This window comes from Sturnira hondurensis, unplaced genomic scaffold (genome assembly GCF_014824575.4).
Source record: "Sturnira hondurensis isolate 20B ecotype Veracruz unplaced genomic scaffold, ASM1482457v3 Scaffold0025050, whole genome shotgun sequence".
Classification (NCBI taxonomy): Eukaryota; Metazoa; Chordata; class Mammalia; order Chiroptera; family Phyllostomidae; genus Sturnira; species Sturnira hondurensis.
In genome coordinates this window covers 270020-292406 of record NW_028097681.1, presented here as the reverse complement: position 1 = coordinate 292406, position 22387 = coordinate 270020, and the positions used below count along the sequence as shown (strand labels likewise).

The 22387-nt window shown below is 40.2% G+C and overlaps 1 protein-coding gene and 1 pseudogene across 1 annotated transcript; both read right to left on the bottom strand.

The window, feature by feature from the left end:
* Positions 1–353: 353 nt before the first annotated feature.
* On the bottom strand, positions 354–1208 carry LOC118982157 (olfactory receptor 7A17-like; annotated as a pseudogene).
* An 11181-nt stretch (positions 1209–12389) lies between these two features.
* On the bottom strand, positions 12390–21704 carry LOC118982156 (olfactory receptor 7D4-like). Its single transcript, XM_037039102.1, has 3 exons — positions 21350–21704; positions 20883–21064; positions 12390–12458 (listed from the first exon to the last, which is right to left on the bottom strand). Exons 1-3 carry the CDS (start codon positions 21702–21704, stop codon positions 12390–12392), a joined length of 606 nt encoding a protein of 201 aa, XP_036894997.1.
* Positions 21705–22387: the final 683 nt, after the last annotated feature.

Genomic DNA, 22387 nt, shown 5'->3' with positions numbered 1-22387 from the left:
CCACTTACTATTATTCCATATACAGAACAAAAACTAACTACTTAAAATGATATGTCATTTGAGAAGAAATTATTCTTTAGATATTAATGTTGCCACAGAAGTAAATAAAAACTTCCAAATATTCCTATTCAAGGTTAGAAAAATCTTTGAGAAAAAAAAAAGACAAAGGGAATAACCACCTAGACAATAGACAAAGTAGAAAACTTCATAAAATGGTGACTTAATCTGTATAGGGAAGTTGAAATGAACAAATGAAATTCCAGGACAGAAACAAAAAGAGCAAGTTCAAAATCCACGATCTGATTAAAAAACCATAATTTCTAGTTTTGAGTAGTGGGGCCAACAAAGCAAGTTCACTTTTTCAGACTCAGGGTGATTGTCCCTTTTGTACCTGACATCCCAGAGAATCTTTTGAGAGCTCTCTTGATGTCTCTCTTCTTGAGGCTATAGATGAAGGGGTTCAGCATGGGTGTGACCACAGTGTACATCACTGAGGTTGTTGCGCTTGACTGTGAGCTGTGAGTACCAGTAGAGCTGAGATACACTCATAGCATTGTACCATAAAATAAGGAGATAACTAAAAGGTGAGATGCACAGGTGGAAAATGCTTTATACTTTCCCCGAGCTGATGGAATTGCCTGTATGGAGGACATGATCTTAGAGTAAGAATAAAGGATCCCAGCCAGAGGACCACCACCCAGTAGCACAGTTACAAAATACATCATTGTGTCATTCAAAAAGGTGTCAGAACAGGCAAGTGGGACTACTTATTTACAGCCACAGAAAAAAGGGGGATTTCTAAATCTGTACTAAAAGAAAGTAGCAACACCATTAAGCACTGTAGCTAGGAATCCAATGCACTTATAACCCAGAACACCAGAACCAGCAGTCCACAGATTCAGGGGTTCATGATGACTGTGTAGTACAGGGGAGGACAGATGGCCACAAACGAGTCATAGGCCATCATGGTCAGGACGAAGTCATCCAACCCTGCAAAGAGTATGAGAAAATACATCTGTGTGATGCAGCCTGCATAAGGGATGGCTTTGCTCTCTGTCTGGATGTTCAGCAGCATCTTTGGCATGGTGGTGGAGGTGAAACCGGTGTCAGCAAAGGACAGATTGGAGAGGAAGAAGTGCATGGGAATGTGGAGGTGAAAGTCTGAGCTGATGGATGAACAGGTTTCCCAACACAGTGATCAGGTACATGCAGAGGAACAACCCAAACAGGAGGGGCTGCAGTTTGGTTCCTCTGATAATCTCAGAAGAAATTCTGACACTCTTGTAAGTTTCCCTGGATCCAATGAGGTGGAGCTGACTTTCAAGAAGGTGAAAGAGAACAGGAGTAATTTTCATATAAGCCAGTATTACTTGCATAGCTTTGATTCTACCATTTATATTTAATAATCAAGAAATACATTTCACATTTTGGAATAGATCTGTTCTGTTTTAGGAGTGTTCTGTGTCACCTCAGAGTAGGAATTTTTGTTCTAACTTGCTTTTTCTCCCAATATGTCAAGCATACTAGTTTTAATGAGAAATATATCATGTACTTTGGGAATATAAGTTGAGTACTGAATGTGTTTTCTATACTGTCCAGGCTATGAGTAGAAGGAGCTGAAGAACACAAATCCCTACCAGTAAATACTGGCAGAGAATATGAAACCTGAAAAAAGCAGTGTTCATGCTGCCTGTCACATACCAAACCCAATAAGCAGAGATGGGGATTGAATCTTTATGGGTGCTTTATTCAGATGGCCAGTGATCTGAGAAGACAGCAGTTCATACCCTAATAGACCATCTTAGATATTTTTTCCACACCAGTCTTTTTATAACAGAGAAAAAAGTGCAGTGAGAGGTTTTGAAATTCAGGGAAAATTAGGTTAAAAAACTGCAGTATTCTAGCCCTGGGCAGTTAGCTGTCCCTGAGCAGACAGGCAGATGTCTATCTCTCCCTGGAACACAATGGCTCAGATGTTTCCAGCTGTGCCCCCAGAGGTCTGCTGTCTCTCCAAGGAATGGTGGTCCTTATCTACAGTTCCTGAAACAATAGATTTAACATATGCATTACCTACTAGGCTTATTAACTATACACCATAAACCAAAACTTTCCAACTCTTGAGTCCCCTGTCAAATACAGAAACAAATAAAAGAAATACATTTAACATTACATTTAGTGACAATTCTGTACAGAAAGTGAAAGCAGGTCTAAAGGAGAAAGTGAAAAGGTCATTCTATTTCTCATGGGTTTCTAGGCAAAACCTGCCAACAAGGTAACACTTGAGCACAAGACTCAAGGGAGAAAAGGAGGGAGATCAAGCTTATGTGGGCAAGTGTGTGCCCAGCAGAGGGAATGGCCAGAAGCAAGGCCTTAGGGAGGAGCTGCAGAGGTTTAGTGATTTGCTTAAAGTTAATATCAGAGCATCGATAGACCTTGGTGATAACTTTTCCAGGTTGCTTCTAGTCAGTTGGCCTCAACCACGAATTATTTTGCCCCCAGCAATACCTGAAGGGATACCACTAAACACCTACAATTCACAAACATACACATAATGCACCCTGATTATTATCCCTCCCCGAATGTCCATGTTAAAATGTGACAAAACCTACTTTACACCAGCCTTTTCCAGTTTCAAATTCATAGGAGGTCCCCAGGATTCTAGTTCAAATGCAGAATGATTCAGCAGGTCCTTCAGGCTCAGAGAAGCTGTGTTTCTTACAAGCTCTCAGGTGGTGTTGACACTGCAGGTCCTGGTCTGTGGACTGGTCTGGGAAGAAAGGCTGTGGTTCTGTGTTAGACTCAGTTGCAGTCGTTTTAGATTCTGTGATCAAACACTGTCTCTGCATGAGGTTGTGAAGAAAGAGTTTGTTCACTCATTCCAGTGGCTATGATTAAATCTATGTTTCCTTAATATAAGGGTGCTTGAGTAGCATGGAATAATACACTTATGAAAAACAACTTGTACTAGGCAGGAAAACTTCTACAAGATGTCCACCCTTTATTCCAGTACCTTGGAATAAAATCTGGTTTTCATAGCAAGGGGAGGATGAAGGTAGCAAAGGAAACAGGGCTGCTAATCAGCTGACTTGAAGGTAAAAGATGAGCAGGATCATCCAGGGAGACTAAGGTCAGCTCAGTGCTTTCCTAGATGCAGAGAGGGAGACCAGGAAAAAATAGCCAGCCAGAAAACTGCCGGCTTTGACAAAGGAGGGACGACCTTGAGCCAAGGAATGCAGATGGTCACAACCCAAACTAGAATTAAGAAGACAGGTTCTCCCATGCGCCTCTAGGAGGGATCCAGCCCTGAAGACACCTTGAGATTAGCCAGTGAGACTCATGTCAAGCTCTGACACCTAGAACTGTATGCACGTATGTGTACTTATTACAGAAATGAACACGTGGAAGTGTGGGGGGAAATATATACTATTACTGAATGGACCCCCCTTCTCCCGAGTCCCCCTGTTTTAGATTCACCTTGTCTGCCACAAGACAATTATAGCTCTCAATGCCAGATACTGGTGAAAATGAAAGGAATTATTTATTCAAAATTTATACAAAGTTAAGAGAAATGACTTAGTGTCTTCATTGAGACCCCAAAGTTCCTTAGAATACCCACAAATGCACACAGTTCTTCCTTCTCCCTCTGCCCAGTTCAGGGTAATGTATCTTAGGGAAAAAAATAGAAGTCCTTGACTCAGGTAGCCCTTTGGTTCCCAGCAACCCACACTTTCCTGGCCAGCATCCTGAGGTCCCCAGCACCATCAGCTGTGTCACCACCGCAATCTCCAGATTATCCAAAATCAAGTGACACCTTCTCATGGCCCACCAGCAGGAGTTATTTCACCCCTTTTCTTCCCAGCAAGGCCCTCCTGCTCCCTAAGCCACATGGCAAAAAGAATAACTCCAAAGCCATGTGGTCCTGACTCTCGCCAAAGCCATGAGGTCTCAACCTCGAATGGTTGCCATGCCTGGGTTTAAATTCCAGGGCCAATTATCGTCTATAGTTCCATTTCTGACTCCTCCCACAATCAGCTACTTCCAGCAGCACTCCAGTAGTTTTCCAGCTTTTCTGGGCTTCCATAGTAAGTCTGAGGAGGCATAGGTCCTTGGCTTGGAGCCAGTCATCTCCAAGCTCTCACACAGGTGCTATAACCAGGGGGAGTTGCCTCCCAGTTATGTCATGGGTGGAAGTCACTCCCATCTCCCTGGCTCAAAGCATGCCCACAGCTATTTAACATATCCATGAAACCAGTTTAAAGTTATAGATATGTTAAATGGCCATGCCAGAGGTTAGTTGTAAAACTGTTGCTATGCAAAACAACTCTCAATGGTCCTGCTCCATGTGTCCCATCCCCCAGTTTAGACTTGTGGGGACAAGGACATCTTATATATATTTTCAATATTTCCTGGACACCCTGAGTTCTGGACCCCATTACAAATTCCTATTTGGGGTTCCCTCAGCTGCACCTTGTACCATGTTCACTGTGAATAACTGGTGTGGGAGCACTTGCCAGCATCTCGGCAGTCTAATAGACTCAGTCCTTCAGTGACATGTGATGGAGGGACTGAGCTTAAGCAACTCTATTCATTAGCTTCCCTGGGTAGGCATTTTACTTTGAAAATCCACAGTGAATAGAACAGAAATTTCAAAATATTTGGAGATTTCCACCCAGTTAGCAGGGACAGTGAATCTTCATGGTATGAATTGTGTTTTCAACTAGAATTCCTTGGTGTAATCAAGATTTAAGGTACAGTGTGTGACCTTAATTTTTTCATCACTGAATTGTCAAAAACTATTTTTACACCCTACAGTATATACACTTTGGCTAAAAGTCAGTCAGTCCTCAATTTATATTTCCAAGAACACGACAGAATCTCTTATTCAATGTGTAGAAAAATGACCACTACAGGGAAGGGCTGAGTGTAGGATAGGAATGTCAGCTAACTGTTTTAATACAAAGTTAAAAGGGCACAAACCCCAAAATATATGCAGCCTCACCAANCTCAGCGTGAGAGAAGATACTGCAATGTATGTCTCACCATTTGCAGCAGCAAGATGCTGTCTACCTCCACTGGTCTGGACTTTTGATGAATACAAAATATACTCAAATAAGCCTGTCTAAGATATTACAAACACTTACAAACACTCACTTCACTGCACTGTTCTTCACACCTGAAGCTCCATTTCCTCCCCAAACATCAAAATTTCCCGATGTGTTCTCATTTGCCTGCAACCATTTCTCCTGCATCTCACTCATTGTGCAGCATCATCCCACTAAATTACCAGTCCCATTACCTAATTGTCAGTTATGTCCCTGGAGTGCAGATTCAAACAGATGCATCCTTATTAATATATTAAGTAAATTAAGTATGAATTAATTACTTAACCAAGAATACAAATAGAGATATCTGGTCTTGGGGCTAGGCTGATTAGGGTCCTAGAGACTCAGTAAAAGTTTTCAGGTTCCAGCCTCTGTGACCCTTTCCTGATCTACCTACCAGACACTCATACTCCCCTGGATGGGTTTTCTGAAAGGAAGGTCTCTGTGTGTCAGTCAAATTTGCTCCATGGATGGTGGATGATGCAGACTGAAGCTCTGTCCTACCCACACAAGACAGCAGGGAGGAGTGAAGTGTCAGTTCCTGGGCCAATGTTGGAATCAACAGCAACTACCATGTTCTGTCCACCAACATAGTACAAGCTGAGGCACAGCGTGGGGGAGATATCTCTGCATATCTGCCCATCAGGCACATTTCCCTTGTGTTATCCCTACATCTAAGTGCCTGATTTCCCTCTGAGCCTCTGATAGAAACAGAAGGAAAATTTTTCCTAATGATTCTCTGATCTCAAAAGACCGTGTTAGAAGCCAAGTAAATTTAGATTTTATGACTCCTTGTCTTGGATTTCACCTGCTTCCCAGAGGTCTTACCACCTTCACCTTATCCCAACCCTCAGTCAATATTTTCTGCAAAGTCTGAGACTAAGAATACCTTCAGGACCAGTTGCTTTGATCCTTAAAGCACTGATTTGTGGTGGGACCACAGCAATTGATGTCTGCAGAACATTGCTATCCCCCCTTCAATAAGGGGAGAGCTCTGTTCCTTTGATATGCAGTCCTGGGCACCACATTCTTTTCCTTCCTGACACATTTGTTGAAATGATTAGAGATTTTGTATTTTTTTCACAAATTAAAAACTGTCATTTAGTGCATCATTATAAAATATTTGTTAATTATGAGAGATGTGTTTTGATTGTTTTATGCCATATAATCCGAATACCTTACAGACAGTGTCTGATTTAATTTTTTGAAAAGTCCATTCTAGAAGGTGTTACTATTATGAACTCCATTTCTCTTTGCAGAAATGGGGCTTGAAGGGGTTTAGTGATTAGCTAAAATTAATGAATAAGTAAGTGGTGGGCCTTGATGGGAATCTGTCAGTTTGTTTGCAGTTTTCAAACTGTGGGTCAGTGGTTCTCTACCTGAGATGATTTTGACCCTAGAGATATTTGGCAACATTCAGAGGGAGGCTGCTCAGCACCTAGGATATCCAACAGAAATAATTATCCCACCCCTACTTTCAACATGAGAAATTGAGAAAGCTTTGTCTAAATCACCACACCTCTAATTTAATGTGCATATCAGTTCTTTGAATCAAATGAGTGTTTAGGTAGTTTTAGGTCTTTAGAACCAAAAATTATTTGCATGTAATTTTGAATGGATAATGTGCATTCACTCATTCCAGAAACAGTTATAAATTCATTGTTCAGTTATTGAATATGAATATTCATGAACAACATCATATGATGTATTTAATTTTTTATTGTTTTTTAAGTACAGTTGTCTTCACTTTTACCCCACCATGCCACCCCACTCGACCCATCCCCACCCCCCACCCTCTAACCTACCCCCTTTGGCTTTGTGCATGTGTCCTTTACACTTCTGAAGAATACCTAATTTGTCTTATTTACATAAAGGCCCTTGTGTGATACCATGGAAATTATTATTGGAAAAAATTTTGTAGTAAGCAAAATAGCCTCCACAGATATCTACATCAGAATCCCCAGAAACTTCTATGTTATTTTTCTTTTTTAAGTATATCTTACTGGTTATTCTACTAAAATTTTCCCAATTTTTTTTCTTCTCTTTATCCCCCCTCCATCATGTAGTCCCCTCTCTCAAGCATTTCTCCCTTAGTTCATGTCCATGGTTTGTACATATAAGTTCTTTGACTTCTCTGCTTCTTATACTATTCTAAACCTCCCCCTGTCTGTTTTATGCCTACTAATCATGCTTCTTATTTCCTGTAACTTCCCCTCCCATTCTTCCCCTCCCCCTCCTCACTGAAAATTCTAAAATGGAGTACAAATCTCCATTTCTCTGGTTCTGTTCTTTCTCTAGTTGTTTGCTTAGTTTTTATTTTTGATTTTTAGGTTCAGCTGTAGATAGTTGGGAGTTTGTTGTCATTCCACTGTTCATAATCTTGGATCCTCTATATCTTAGATAAGTCCTTTTAACATTTAGTATAATAAGGGCTTAGTAATGATGAACTCCTTTAACTTGGCCTTAGCACTTTATCTGCCCTTTGATTCTAAATGATAACTTTGCTGAATAGAGTAATCTTGGATGTAGGTTCTTGCTTTTTATGACTTGGAATACTTCTTTCCAGCCCCTTCTTTTCTACAAGGTGTCTTTTGAGAAATCAGTGGCCAAGATGGATGTGTAAGTAGACACACTATGCCGCCTCACACAACCAAGGGAAGGACAACAACAAATTTGAAAATGAAGAACAACCATTACTGACAGAAGATCTAACTGTATGAAGGTCTAACAAACAAGGAGTTGAAGAAAAAACATTCCTACAGACCAGTAGAAGGGACGAGGGCAGGCAGCCAGGAAGAGAGGACTCACAGCAAGGCAGTGGCTGGTGGATAAGGCAATGGCACATTTGAATGCAGATCAACTGGAGGAGTAACTAGGGACCAAGACAGACTGCACAACCCAGAGTTCCAACACAGGGAAATAAAGCTGCAAACCTCTGATTGAGAACACCTGTGCAGGTTGAGGTGGCAGCGGGAGAGGTCCCCAGCCTCACAGGACAGTTCTCTTGAGAGACCAACAGGGTCCTGGAACTTACACAAACCCACACACCCAGGAATAACCACCAGAAGGGCCTAATTTGACTGTGGGTAATGGAGGGAGTGATTGAAATCCAGCAGAGCTGAGCAAGCGGCATTGTTCTCTCTTGAGCCCCTCCACAGCATAATGTCACAACACAGAAATTTGGGTTGGCCCACCCCATGAACACCTAAGGCTCTTTCCCTTTCTATGTAACAGGCATATCTGACAAAACAAAATATGTCCTAAATGAAAGAACAGATCAAAGCTCCAGAAAAAGTAAAACTATGCAACAAAGAGCTAGCCAACTCATCAGATGCAGAGCTCAAAACACTGCTCACAGAATTGGTTGAATATGGTCACAAAATAGAAAGAAAAATGAAGGCTATGCTAAGTGAAATAAAAGAAAATGTACAGGGAACTGATAGTGATGGAAAGAAAACTGGCACTCACATCAGTGGAGTGGACCAGAAGGAAGAAAGAAACAACCAAACAGAAAAGAATAAAGACACAAAAGTTTTTAAAAAATGAGTAGAGGCTTAGGAACCTCCAGGACATCTTTAAACGTACCAACCTCAGAATTATTTGAATACCAGGAGGAGGAGAAGAAGAGCAACAAGTGGAACAGTTATTTCAACAAATAATAAAGGAGAACTCCTCCAATCTGGCAAAGGAAATAGACTTCCAGTAAGTCCAGGAAGCTCAGAGAGTCCCAAAGAAGTTGGACCCAAGGAGGAACACACCAAGGCACATCATCATTACATTATCCAAGATTAAAATGAAGGACAGAATCCTAGAAGCAGTAAGAGATAAGTAGACAGTCACCTACAAAGGAGTTCCCATCCGACTGTCAGCTGATTTCTCAAATAAGACTTTACATGCAAGAAGGGGCTGGAAAGAAGTATTCCAAGGCATAAAAGGCAAGGAACTACATCCAAGATTGCTCTATCCAGCACAGTTTTTTATTTAGAATGGAAGGGCAGATAAAGTGCTTCTCAGATAAGGCCAAGTTGAAGGAGTTCATCACCACAATGCCCTTATTATATAAAATGTTAAAGAGACTTATCTAAGATAAAGAAGATAAAAACAAAAATTTTAAAAACACTAAACAAAACAGATATAACCAACCTGAACACTGTCATCAAAATGCTCAAAGAACTCATTAATATTGAAACAACACAAAGGAAATAAAGGTTACACTAAGTTAAATAAAGAAAAAAACATACAAGGAACCAACAGTGAAGGGGAGGAAGCTGAAATTCAACTCAACAATTTACAACATAAGGAAAAAAATAAACATTCAACCAGAACAGCAAGAAGAGACAAGAATTTAAAAAACTAGGACTGTATAGAAGCCTCTGGGATATCTCCAAATGTACCAATACCCAAATCATGGGATGCAAAAGGAAAAGAGAAAGAGCAAGAAATTGAAAAGTTATTTCAAAAATAATGAAGGAAAGCTTTCCTAATTTGGCAAAAGAAATAGACATACAAGTCCAGGAAGCATAGAGAGTCCCAAACAACTCAGATCCACAGAAAACCACACCAAGACACATCATAATTAAAATGCCAAAGGTTAAAGATAAAGAGAGGATAAAAAATGCAGCAAGATAAAAGCACAGTGTTACAAACAAGGAAGTTCCCATAAGACTGTCACCTGATTTCTCAAAAGCAACCTCATAGGCAAGAAGGGACTGGCAAGAAGTACTCAAAGTCATGAAAGACAAGAACATACATCCAAGATTACTCTATTCACCAAAGCTATAATTTAGAATGGACATCTACAGTACTTCCCAGATAAGGCCAAGTTAAAGGAGTTCATCCTCACCAAGCCCTCATTATGTGAAACATTAAATGGGCTTATCTAAGAAAAAGGAGATTAAAACTATGACCAGTAAAATGACAACAAACTTACAATTATCAAAAACTGAAATAAAAAAAAAACTAAACAAACAACCAGGACAGTAACAGAATCATAGACATGGAAATCATTTGGAGGGTTATCAGCTGAGACTGGCAGAGGGAAAATGGGGGCAAAGGTGCAGGAATTAAGAAGGTTAATTGGTAGGTACAAAATAGACAGGGAGATGTTAAGAATACTATAGAAAATGGAGAAGCCAATGAACTTATATGCAGGACCCATGGACATGAACTAAGTGAAGGTATTGCTGGAAGTGAGGTACCAGGCAGAGGGGGACTAAAGAAGAAAAATTGGGACAACTGTAATAGCATAATCAATAACATATATATTTAAAGAAAATCTGATGTGTGGTTTAGGATAAGATTCAGAACACAAGTAGCTGAGTGACACTTTAACAGGAGAGGGAGAAATATCACTGGATAGAGAGTAAAGTGTGTTATATGAATGTAAAAAGGGTGGCATTGTTTATCAGCTTAACAACGCCACTGTTTTTACATTCATATAACACAACAGGGGGGTGGGAAGGGGACAAGGGGGGAGAAGGCACAGAAAATAGCATAGATGGTAGGTAGAAAATAGATAGGGGGGAGGGCGAGAATAGTGGGGAAAATATAGAATCTAAAGAACTTGAGACATGTGGTTATAAACTGGGGGGGGGGGAGAATGGTGGCGGAGGGAGTGTGCAGGTGGAGGGAAATGAAGGGGGGGAATAGAACAACTGTAATGGTATAATCAACAAAATATATTAAAAAATAAATAAATAAATTTTCAAAGAAAAAAATAAAAATGGTGGCATTAATTTAAGGCAAATCACTTTTTGTGTAAACTAGATGATTAGTCTATATCTATAATACATGAAACTGACATAAATTGGTTCAAGGCAGGTGCACACAAGCCTTACATAATATCATGGATGAGCTACAGATGCTCAGTGCAGGGACTCACAGCGGAGGCAGACCCAGGAAATTTAGAGCAGAGATCAGAACAACTCCCATCACATAATCCAAATTGAGAAAATAGGCACTATAATATATATAGCATTTAGAACAGGTTGTTAGACAGCAGTAGCTAATTGGTACAATAATACAGGCAAACAAAACTGAGGGCAATTATAATAACCCCCCCATTTCTTAATTTTGGTATATGTTCTAAAATTTGGAGACAGCATTTGTGATCATTCAATTATTGAAATTTATTTTGAATAAGTGAATTAACAAGTGACCCCATTTAGATTCCTTCTAGGTAATGTGAATCGGTTGGAAGGATTTGCATGTTTAGCATAAAACTGGTGCCCCTGCACCACAGGCCTGGAAAGCAATTCAAGTCTTCTTGTGCGTCACTCTCTGGTCATGGAAATGTAAGTGATTCCAGTGCATGAGGAGATATGAATGAATGATATTGACATAGTTCACTCATTGTCAATTTCATGGTTAGGCCAAAATTCAGAAAAGTGAAGATATTTTTAGAGCTACAGAGGAATCATATTTAAATACAGCACTAAAATTTTGAAGAACAAACAGAAAAATAATTGAGTAATAAAATTTAAAATACACTAACCATCCTTTACCACAGTGGAAACCAGCCCTTGCACATAGAACTCATCTTGCATACACCAGGAGTAGTTTACAGCATGAAAAAAAATCATTACTTATTTGATTACCCAGAGTAATCAGATAAGTAATGCTTCTCCACCTCTAAGGTTAATTTTGACTAAGCCTCATATTAGGTCAAACATTGGTTATTTAACAAATTTGTCTTTCCATGTGGACTCTTCCTGGAGATATGTATTTGATAATCAGTGTTTGCCAGGGACAATGGCAGGCACTGTGGACACCAAAATGAGTGAGAGAATAAAAGCACGAGTCCAGCTAAAAGTCAGCAGAATGTGAAAGCCCACATTATCAGGAAGAATAGTTAAAAGAGTAAAGTAGTCACAGACCAAAGTGGAAATTGTATTTCACATTTCCCTGTGAAAACATCATCCGATTGGACTTAGTTAACAACTGTAGTTTATTTCATGTGGGTAATATAATTCATGAATATTCTTTCAGTAACACAAAAGAAAATTCTTGAGATCCTAGGTGCCATTTGAGAAATAATTATTCTTAGGAAGTTTATATGGCTCCAGGAAATAAGTGGGAATTTCCAAATATTTTAACTCAAACTTGGGAAAAAGTTTGAGAGTGAGATAATGGACAAAAGAGAAAAAGTCTGCATATTAGAGCAGAAAGCATGATAAACTGAAGTACTTCTGTTTTTAGAGAAGCTGAATTCAAATAAGTAGAAATTCTGTAAACAAGTAAAAGAAGCACATTAAACTTTCTGAACCCATTAATGTCCCTCTCCGCAGACTAGAGCATGGCCAGCTCTACCTTGTACTTGACTCTGCAGTCTTCAGCAGCAAGATGGACATTGTCAACCTGCAGAGTGATATGAGCATTGTCCACATTAGCTGTAAAGATCTAAGCCCTCAGGTCTTCGATGGTCTTGAAATGATGTCTCCAGTCTCTGTTCTGGGGTTCCCTCTTCTCCAGGTGTCCCCATATTATTCTCTTCCATCTCTGGTTATCAGCCTCCAAGCTTCTCATCTTCTCCAGGTAGGATGCCAGGCAGCCATTCAGACATTGCATTAACTACTCTGGCTCTGGATGCCCTCTATGCCAGAGCCAGACCCCCAGTCATCCCCGCAGCCAGGACCCCCAAATCCCCAGCTGCCCTGTGCATTACCAGGGTAGTGTGACACGAAGATCTGGGAGCTGATCCCCCAGTGCCTGCAAAGACACTGGTTGAACTGCTGACTGGCCTAGCCATTGGCTGGGGGATTAAGGAGCCCAGGGTCTGGTAGTTTGTGACAAAAAACAGAACCGGTTCTAATGCTCATGTTGTTCGGGAAGGAAGGCAAGAGGTAACAGGTTTGAGCCAAAGTCTCAACTCAAAGTATTTTTAAGTTTTGTATTAATTTAGAAACAGAAAAAGATAGAGAGAGAAAGAGAGAGACAGAGAAAGAGAGAGACAGAGAGAGAGAGAAAGAGGTGGGGCGGCAGAGAGAAATACTGACTTGTTGTTCCACATTTTGATGCATTCATCAGTTGCTTCTCATGTGTGCCGAAACCAGAGATAGAATCTGGAACCTTGATGCATTGGGATAATGCTCTAACCAACTAAACTGCTTGGCAGGGCCCCGACTAATACATTTCTCAAAAAGACTATAGTAAGTAGAATAAAAACCTCCAAAATGTACACTTATTAATCCCCAGAACTTTGAATATGTTATTTTAATACTAAGGGGTGGATTAAGAAAGAAGATGAAATAATTTTCTTAATCCACTGACCATTTTTATTTTTTATTATTTTATTGTTGTTCAATTACAGTTGTCTGCATTTCCCCCCCCATGACTCCCCTCCACCCCAGCCAAACTCACCTCCCTCTCTGGCTTCCACCTTCCCCCTTGGTTTTGTCCATGTGTCCTTTATAGTAGTTCCTTGTGGGGGCCCGCCAGGCCATAAGGGGACCAAGGACAGAGTTCTCCACTGTGAGAATGGTGGATGAGCTTGGTTTCTGGTCCCTGGAGCCGGCGGGTACCTTGACACTTTCCTAACCTTCTAGTTCCCAGCCTTGAAGGACACAACAAGACTCTGGCGCAGGTGTCATGTTCCCAGATGGTTATGAGAACTTCTTGCCCTTTTGATAGCTTAAGGGAGTGCACGAACTTTGAAAAACAACATTGTTTCTAGTTCCCTGCAGTCTTGCTTTAGGCATTAACAGTTTGTATATAAGACAGCTGTTCCTTGAATAAAGTTGCCATTTGCCAGCAGAGCACTTGGTCCTCTTCATTCTTTCAGTCCCTCGCCTCACCTCGCGATCACCCTTGCTGCAGCGGGCTGCGGCAGTTCCTGAAAACCCTTTCCCCCCTTCACCACATTATCTCCTCCTACCTCCCCTCTGGTCACTTTCAGATTGTTCTTAATTTCAATATCTCTGGTTATATTTTCCTTTCTTGTTTCTTTTGGTGATTAGGTTCCAGTTAAATGTGAGATCACATGGTATTTGTCCATCAGCCTGGCTTATTTCACTTGGCATAATGCTCTTCCATTCCATCCATGTTGTCGTAAATGATAGGAGCTCCTTATTTCTTTCTCCTGGGTAGTATTCCACTGTGTAAGTGTACTGTAGTTATTTTTTCATTTATTTCTTTTTATTTTAGTTGGTGTTCAAGAACAGTTTTCTGGCTTTTCCTTCTATCCTGTACTATAATTTTTTGACCCATTCATTCAATGATGAGCACTTGGCTATTATAACTGTACTGGTAATAACATTGGGGTGCATAGGTTCTTTTGGATTGGTGTTTCAGGGTTATTAGGATATAATCCCAGCAGTGGAATTTCTGGATCAAAAGGCAATTCTATTTTTAGTTTTCTGAGGAAATTCCATATTGTTTTCCAGAGTGGCTGCACCAGTGTGCATTCCAACCAACAGTGCATTAGAGTTCCCTTTCCTCCACATCCTCTCCGACACTTGTTTGTTGATTTGTTTATGATAGCCATTCTGACGGGTGTGAAGTAGTATTTCATTGTGGTTTTAATTTTCATCTCTCTAATGGCTAGTGATGCTGAGCACTTATCATATGTCTCTGGGCCCTCTATATATCCTCCTTTGAGAAGTTTTGGTCCAAGTCTTTTGCCCACTTTTTAATTAAGTTGTTTGTCTTCCTGGAGTGGCTTGTGTCAGTTCTTTATATATTTTGGAGATCAAACCCTTGTCCAAGGTATTATTGGCAAATATATTTTCCCATACAGTTCGTTCTCTTTTTCATTTTAATGCTGTTTTCTTTAGCCATGAAGAAGCTTTTTATTATCAAAGTGTATTACTAGGCCACTGTAATCAAAACAACCTGGTACTGGCATAAGAACAGACACATGGACCAATGGAACAGAATAGAGAGCCCAGAAATAAACCCAAGTCTCTGTAGTCAATTAATATTTGCCAAAGGGAGAAGAGGCATAAAGTGGAGTAAAAATAGCATCTTCAATAAATAGTGTTGGAAGATTTGGACAGCTACATGAAAAAAAATTAAACTCAATCACCAACTTACACCATACACAAAAATAAATTCAAGGTGGATAAAAGACTCAAATATAAGTTGTGACACCATAAAAGTCCTAGAGGAAAACATAGCCAGGAAAATCTCAGATATTTCATGCAGCAACATTTTCACTGATATGTCCTATAAACCAAGGGATATAAAGCAAAGAATAAACAAATGGGACCTCACCAAATTAAAAACACATTTGTTTTTTTAAAAAAATATGATATTAGGATAGCTTTATTCACTTTAAACATTTTATTGAATTTGTTGGGGTAACATTGGTTAATAAAATTGTGTAAGTATCAGGTGTGATTTTGTTATATGTCATCTGTGTATTGTATTGTGTGTTCACCACCCAAAGGCAAGTCTCCTTACTTCACCATTTAACCCCCCTTTACCCTCTTTAACCTCCCACAGACCCTTTTCCTCTGTTAAGCACCAAAGCGTTACTTGTGTCTGTGAGTTTTCTGTTTTTTGGTTACTCTTCACCATTTTCACCCAGGCCCCCAAATCCCCTCCCCCATAATTGCTTTCAGTCTGTTCTTTGTAACTGTGAGGCTGTTTCTATTTGGTTTGTGAGCTTGTTCTCTTCATTAAATTCCAGATATGAGTGAAATCATATGGAGCTTTTCTTTTCTGACTTATTTCTCTTATCCTGATGCTCTACAGGTCCATCCTAGAAGCAAGTAAATAAAAGTAAGATTTCCTTCTTTTTATGGCTGAGTAGTATTCCATTGTGTAAATGTACAATGGCTTTTTTATCTGCTTATCTACTGATGGGCACTTGAGCTGCTTCCAAACCTTGGCTATTGTGAACAACCCTAAAAACAACACAGAGGTGCATATCTTCTTTAAAAAGTATTTTGAGAATTTTTTTGAATCATAGGCACATGGACCCAGGAAGTATATATTCTTAATGTTTTAATTTTACTTTTTACATCTTTTAAAAAAGTTTTTGTTTCATCTATTTTTAGAGAGGAGAATGGTGAAAGAAAGAGAGGGAGAGAAACATCAATGTGTGGTTGCCTCTTGCACACCCCTTACTTGGGACCTGGCCCACAACCCCAGCATGTACCATGACTGGGATTTGAGCCAGAGACCCTTTGGATCACAGGTCAGCACATAATTCAGAGTCACATCAGCCAGAGTTGCATTCTTCATTTTTGTATGCCTCCTTTAGTTAAAAAAATTCTGTATTTAAATATGTGAATAGAGGACTTCTAGGCAAGATGGAGGTGTAGGTGGAAGTACTGTACCTCATCGCACAACCAAATTTAAGGACAACAAAGATTTAGAAACAAAGACACATCCAGAACAGACCAAAAAATTGAACTGTACCAAAGTCCAACAACAACTATTCATCCAGACCGATAAGAGGGGTGGAGTTGGCAGCCAGTGGAAAGGGGTCCTGGCAGGAAAAAGTGGTGGTTGGCACACCCAGGCTCAAGAAGAAAATGAGCAAACCCAGTGAGGTGCACAAGGCAGTTTGCTGACCATGGAAAAACATTCACATACAGATAAACCAGGCATAAATGGGCAGTGAGACAAACCACACAACTAAGGATCTGAGTAATGGGAAATAAAGCCTAAAAGCACTGATTGAAAAAACTTGCGGGGGTTGAGCTACCAGGAGAGACTCCCAGTTTCACAGGAGAGTTCTTGGGAGAGACCCAAAGAGTCATAGAATGTACACAAGGCAACCCACCCAGGAACCAGCACCAAAAGGGCCCATTTTGCTTGTAGGAAGCAGCAGAGGGGGCCAAATCTGAGAAAGGGAGAGGAGCAAGTGCCATTGTTCCCTCTCTGACCTTGCACCCACATACAGAATCAGGACCCAGTAACTGGGTTTCCCTGCCCTGGTGGACACCTAATGCTCCGCCACTCACACATAACAGATGAGACCAGATGAAAAATAAATGGCACAAACACAAAAACAAATCAAAGCTCCAGGGCCAATACTTTTAAGCGACCAAGAGATAGCCAACCTATCAGATTCACAGTTCAAACCACTGGTGATCAGGATGCTCACAAAACTGGTTAATTTTGGTCACAAATTGTATGAACAAATGAAGGCTACACTTAGTGAAATGAAGCAAAATGCATAGGGAACCAATAGTGATGGAAAGGAAACTGGGACTCAAATCAATGGAGTGGGCCAGAAGGAGGAAAGAAACAACCAAACAAAAAAATGAAGAAACAAGACTTCAAAAAAATTAAGAGAGGCTTAGGAACCTCCAGGACATTTTTAAACATTCCAACATCCAAATTATAGGGGTACCAGAAGGGGAAGAGGAAGAGTAACAAGTGGAAAACTTATTTGAACAAATAATAAAAGAGAACTTCCCCAATTTGGCAAAGCAAATAACTCTCAGGAAGTCCAGGAAGCTCAGAGTCCCAAAGAAGTTGGACCCAAGAAGGAATACACGAAGGCACATCATAATTACATTAGCTAAGATTAAAATGAAAGAATTCTAGAAGGTGCAAGAGATAAGGGCACAGTCACCTACAAAGGAGTCCCCATCAGACTGTCAGCTGATTTCTCAAAAGAGACCTTGCAGGCAAGAAGGGGCTGGAAAGAAGTATTCCAAGTGATGAAAGGCAAGGACCTACATCCAAGATTGCTCTATCCAGCAAAGCTTTCCTTTAGAATGGTAGGGCAGGTAAAGCACTACTCAGATAAGGTCAAGTTCAAGGAAATAATCATCACCAAGCCCTTATTATATAAAATATTAGAGGAACTTATCTAAGAAAAAGAAGATAAAAAATATGAACAGTGAAAGGACAGTAAACTCACAGTTATTAACAACCACACCTAAAACAAAAGCAAACTAAGTGGACAGCTAGATGAAGAATGGAACCATAAAAATGGAGATCACATAGAGGGTTAGCAACAGGGGAGTGGTGGGGGGAGGAGAAGGGGGAAGAGGTACAGAGTATAAGTTGCATAGATGGTAGGTAGAAAATAGACAGGGAGAGGGCAAGAATATGGGAAATGTAGAAGGCAGGGGAGTGGGAAATGTAGAAGCTAAAGAACTTGTGACACATGGGCATGAAGTAAAGGGGCAGAATGGGGGGAGGGCTGCGCAGGGTGGAGGGGAATAAAGGGGGGAAATGGAACAACTATAATGGCATAATCGATAAAATATATTTTTTAAAAGTTCAAAGAGAAATACTGGGATTAAACTAGAGTTATTACATTTGATACTCTCATTGTTGTGTAAACAGATGTTTAATCTACATATACAGCTAAATGGACATAAATTGGTTTGAGACAGGGGTGCACTACAGCCTCACACAACAATAAGGATAAGCCAAAACATGTAGTGCAACTGAGACTCACAACTGATGCAGACTTGAAAGATCTGAGCAGAGATCAGAACAACTTCCATCATAGAATCCCACTCAATAATAAAGGCATTGTAATAAAACATTCTATTTAGGATGCTTGTTATACAGCAGTAGCTGATACAATAATCAAAGCAAACAGCACTAAAGGCAAATGTAATAATTCTGTTTTTTATATTTTACATAGGTTTTGATATTTGGATAGCATCATGATTACTTCATTATTCAAAATACAGTCACTTGTGAGTACACTTATCCGTAATGAAACTACAGATAACTGTACTCACAGTACTAATGAACTTTTGTGCTGTGAAACAAAGTTCGGTTGTACAGAGGTTGCCTTCTAGGGGTTTCCAAGAGGTTGCAAGCTCATGCACATTTGTGTAGAAAACCTGGTGATCCTGAATCATGTGACCAGGAAGGGATTCAGCCTCTCTTAAGAGTCATTTTTAATTATGAGAAGAGATTCCTGAGCATGAGAGAGACATACGATTGATAATCTGGAAACTTTATATTTATTGTTCCTTTAGTGGTTAAGGCAAAATTTAGGAAAGAAGAAATGTTTTGCTTAGAATCATAGAGGAGTCATAATTGTAGGCAGCACCAGAATTTTCAAGCAGCAAAAGAAATCGCATTCATTAAAGAGGTAAAATATACTAACCAACAACTTACCCCAATGCAGAAAGCCCCTTACAAAAGGGCATCGATATTGCATACTTCCATGAGTATAGCAATAATTTTCACAGTAATAAAATTAGTGACTAACAATTTTGTCTCATCATACTTCAGGCCATCTCTGACATTCAGGTCATATTAGGTTGATGAATCAAATCTTGCTGTCCATCTGGACTTCACTGTAGGTATGTACATGATGGTCAATTTCTGTCAGTGCCTCCAGTGGGCATTGGGACACTGGGCTGAATAAGACAATAAAAGCATAACAGCTACAAAATAGAGTGGCATGTGTGTAGTGTAAGTACCTGACACAAAACTTTTGATTTCCAAGGCTTCCACTTCAAAGATAACCATGTTGAAGAAACACGTGGCCAGCTTTCTGACACAGCTGCTAGCTAATCACCCTGGTCAGCTCCCCTGTGAAGGCCCCCTTACAGAAAGCCCTGGAGAACTTAGATAATTGACCTCAGCAGTGACCCTCTGTTCCCTTTTCACATCCTGACACCTGCTCTTAAGTTTTAAATTCACCAATAAAGAATGAAGCTTTGAAACTGTATTCGTCCTGCCCTAAGACCTGAATAAATGCAGAACCCAGAGTAATGTTCTCTCTCTTCCTCTCTCTCTCACTCTCTCTCCCCCTCCCTTTCTTTCTTTCACTCCCCTGCCTTCTCTCTCCATGACCTCATTAATGGACCTCGGGAACAACTGTACCCTCCAGTCTCTGAGTGATAAACTTGCTTTTACCAGGTTTTCTTAGAGTTTTGGCTGAGCAGTGTTATGCGATCGTAATAAGAACTGCAAGGCCTGGTCCAGCCACAGCATTGGCTCATGTCAGTGTCACAAGAATTCAGGGACCAGGTGAGTTCCCAAGGCATTTTAGGAATACCTCTGTTATCAACAGGCTGAGACATAAATGGAACAATGTTTAAAATCTACATTATTAGGAAGAGTACTAAAGATAGTGACATAAAAATGAGGGGAAAGGCAAACAACTATAATTGAACAACAGTAAAATAATTTAAAAGAAAAGAAAACAATGACAGACACAAATTGAAAAAAGGTTTTGTATTTTCCTGTACAATGAAATTAAATAAATGTCCTAAGATGCCAAATGTTGTTTTGCCCAAGTGAGTAATAGAATTCTGGTTATTCTTTCAGGAAAAAGGAGAGTTTTCTTAGCATGATATTTGTCATTTGAGAATATATTTTAGAGAAATTCAAGTTTTTCTATGAAAGATATGGAATTACCCAAATATTTTTTATCCAATGTTGAGAAACACTTTCATAATACATAAAAATTGTCACGGGCTGACAGTGACCAGAGGGGAGAGGAAAGGGAATTTCAGGGGAAAAGGGTGAAGAGTTGGCAGGAACAAATATAAAGGACAGAGGGGCAATAACAGGAGGGGTGGAAACAGGAGAAAGGGCTCGGGGGTTGGGCTGGGGTGGGAGGAAAAGGCAGAAAACTGTACTTGAACAACAACTAAAACTAAAAAATTTAAAAAACTTGTCAAAGGGAAAACTGTCCACACATTGTAGCAGAAGCTTGTAAAGCGAGTTATTTAAAATTATAGAGAGCATGAACGAATACAAGAAAATGGAACCACCAAAAAAATAAAGAGAAAGAGCCAGTCTATTCCATGGGATCAAACACTCACAGTCTCTGGTTTGAGTTGTTGAGCCACCCACACAAGGTCACATTTTCAGCCCAAGCACAATTGTCCTCTTTGTACTTGCCATCCCCAAAACTCTTTTCAGAGCCCTCTTTATGTCTCTGTTCCTGAGACTGTAGATGAAGGGGTTCAGCATAGGTGTGACCACAGTGTACATCACTGAGGTGACTGCACTTGACTGTGAACTGTGGATACTGGCAGAGCTGAGGTACACGCCTAGGCCCGTACCATAAAATAAGGAGACAACTGAGAGATGAGATGCACAGGTGGAAAATGCTTTGTACTTCCCCTGAACTGATGAAATTGCACACACGGAGGACACTATCTTAGAGTAAGAGTAAAGGATACCAGCCAAGGGACCACCAGCCAACAGCCCGGTGGCCAAATACATCACCATGTCATTAAGAAAGGTGTCAGAACAGGCAAGTTTTATCATCTGCTTAATTTCACAAATAAAGTGGGGGATTTCCAAGTCTTCTCTGAAGGATAGTCTCAACAACATTAAACTATGTAACAGGGAATTCAGGGAACTTATAATCCATGACAGCAAAAGCAGCAGTCCACAGAATTGAGAGTTCATGATGACCATGTACTGCAGACGGTGACAGATGGCCACATACCGGTCATAGGCCATCACAGTTAGAAGAAAAATGTCCCATCCTCCAAACAGTGAGACAAAATACATCTGGGTGATGCAGCCTGTATAAGTGATGGCTTTGTTCTGAGTCTGAATGTTCACTAGCATCTTTGGGATGGTTGTGGAAGTGAAACCAATATCTATCAAGGACAGGTTGGAGAGGAAGAAGTACATGGGCATATGGAGGTGGGAGTCTGAGGTGACGGTCAGGATGATGAGCAGGTTTCCCAACACAGTGATCAGGTACATGCAGAGGAGTAGCCCAAATAGGAGGGGCTGCATTTCTGGTGTCTCTGATAGTCCCAGGAGAAGAAATTCTGAAATTCGGGTATCATTGCCTTGTACCATGGAGTGGTAGTCACTTCTAGGGAAAAAATTACATAAATGGGCATAACTAACAAACTTGAGATGCTACAATTACAATGCTATGTGGGAAAAAGCATGCACAAAGAGAGTTGATGTGGGATTTATTTGTGGAGAGTTCAGGGAGACCTAAGAACCAGATTTCATTAGAACAGGGACCTCAAAGGAGAGAGAGCAGAAGACACTAGTTTATTTGCAAACAGTATGCCCTGCAGGGAAAGAACCAGTGCAAAGACCCATTGGTGACACTTGTTCCAGACATTCAAGACTAAAAATTGAGTTACATGGTGAGGTGAAGGAGCAAGAGGAGAGCAATTAGAGATGATCAGAGAATGAGGGGAACAAGGTGACGTTTCTGCTGCTACTGAAACTTCAAGTCACAGGGAATCTCTTGTCCATAGTTTTTCCTTGCACTTTATTAATTTTGATTCCATATAATATTGTGGATGTAAATAATTCCCCTTCTTATATTCATGTGTTTGTTAACATCCTACATCTCAATTTTAAGGGTCACATTCTGGAGTATATTTTCTCACATAGCCCTGCTTTAGTACTTCCGAAGCTCTCAG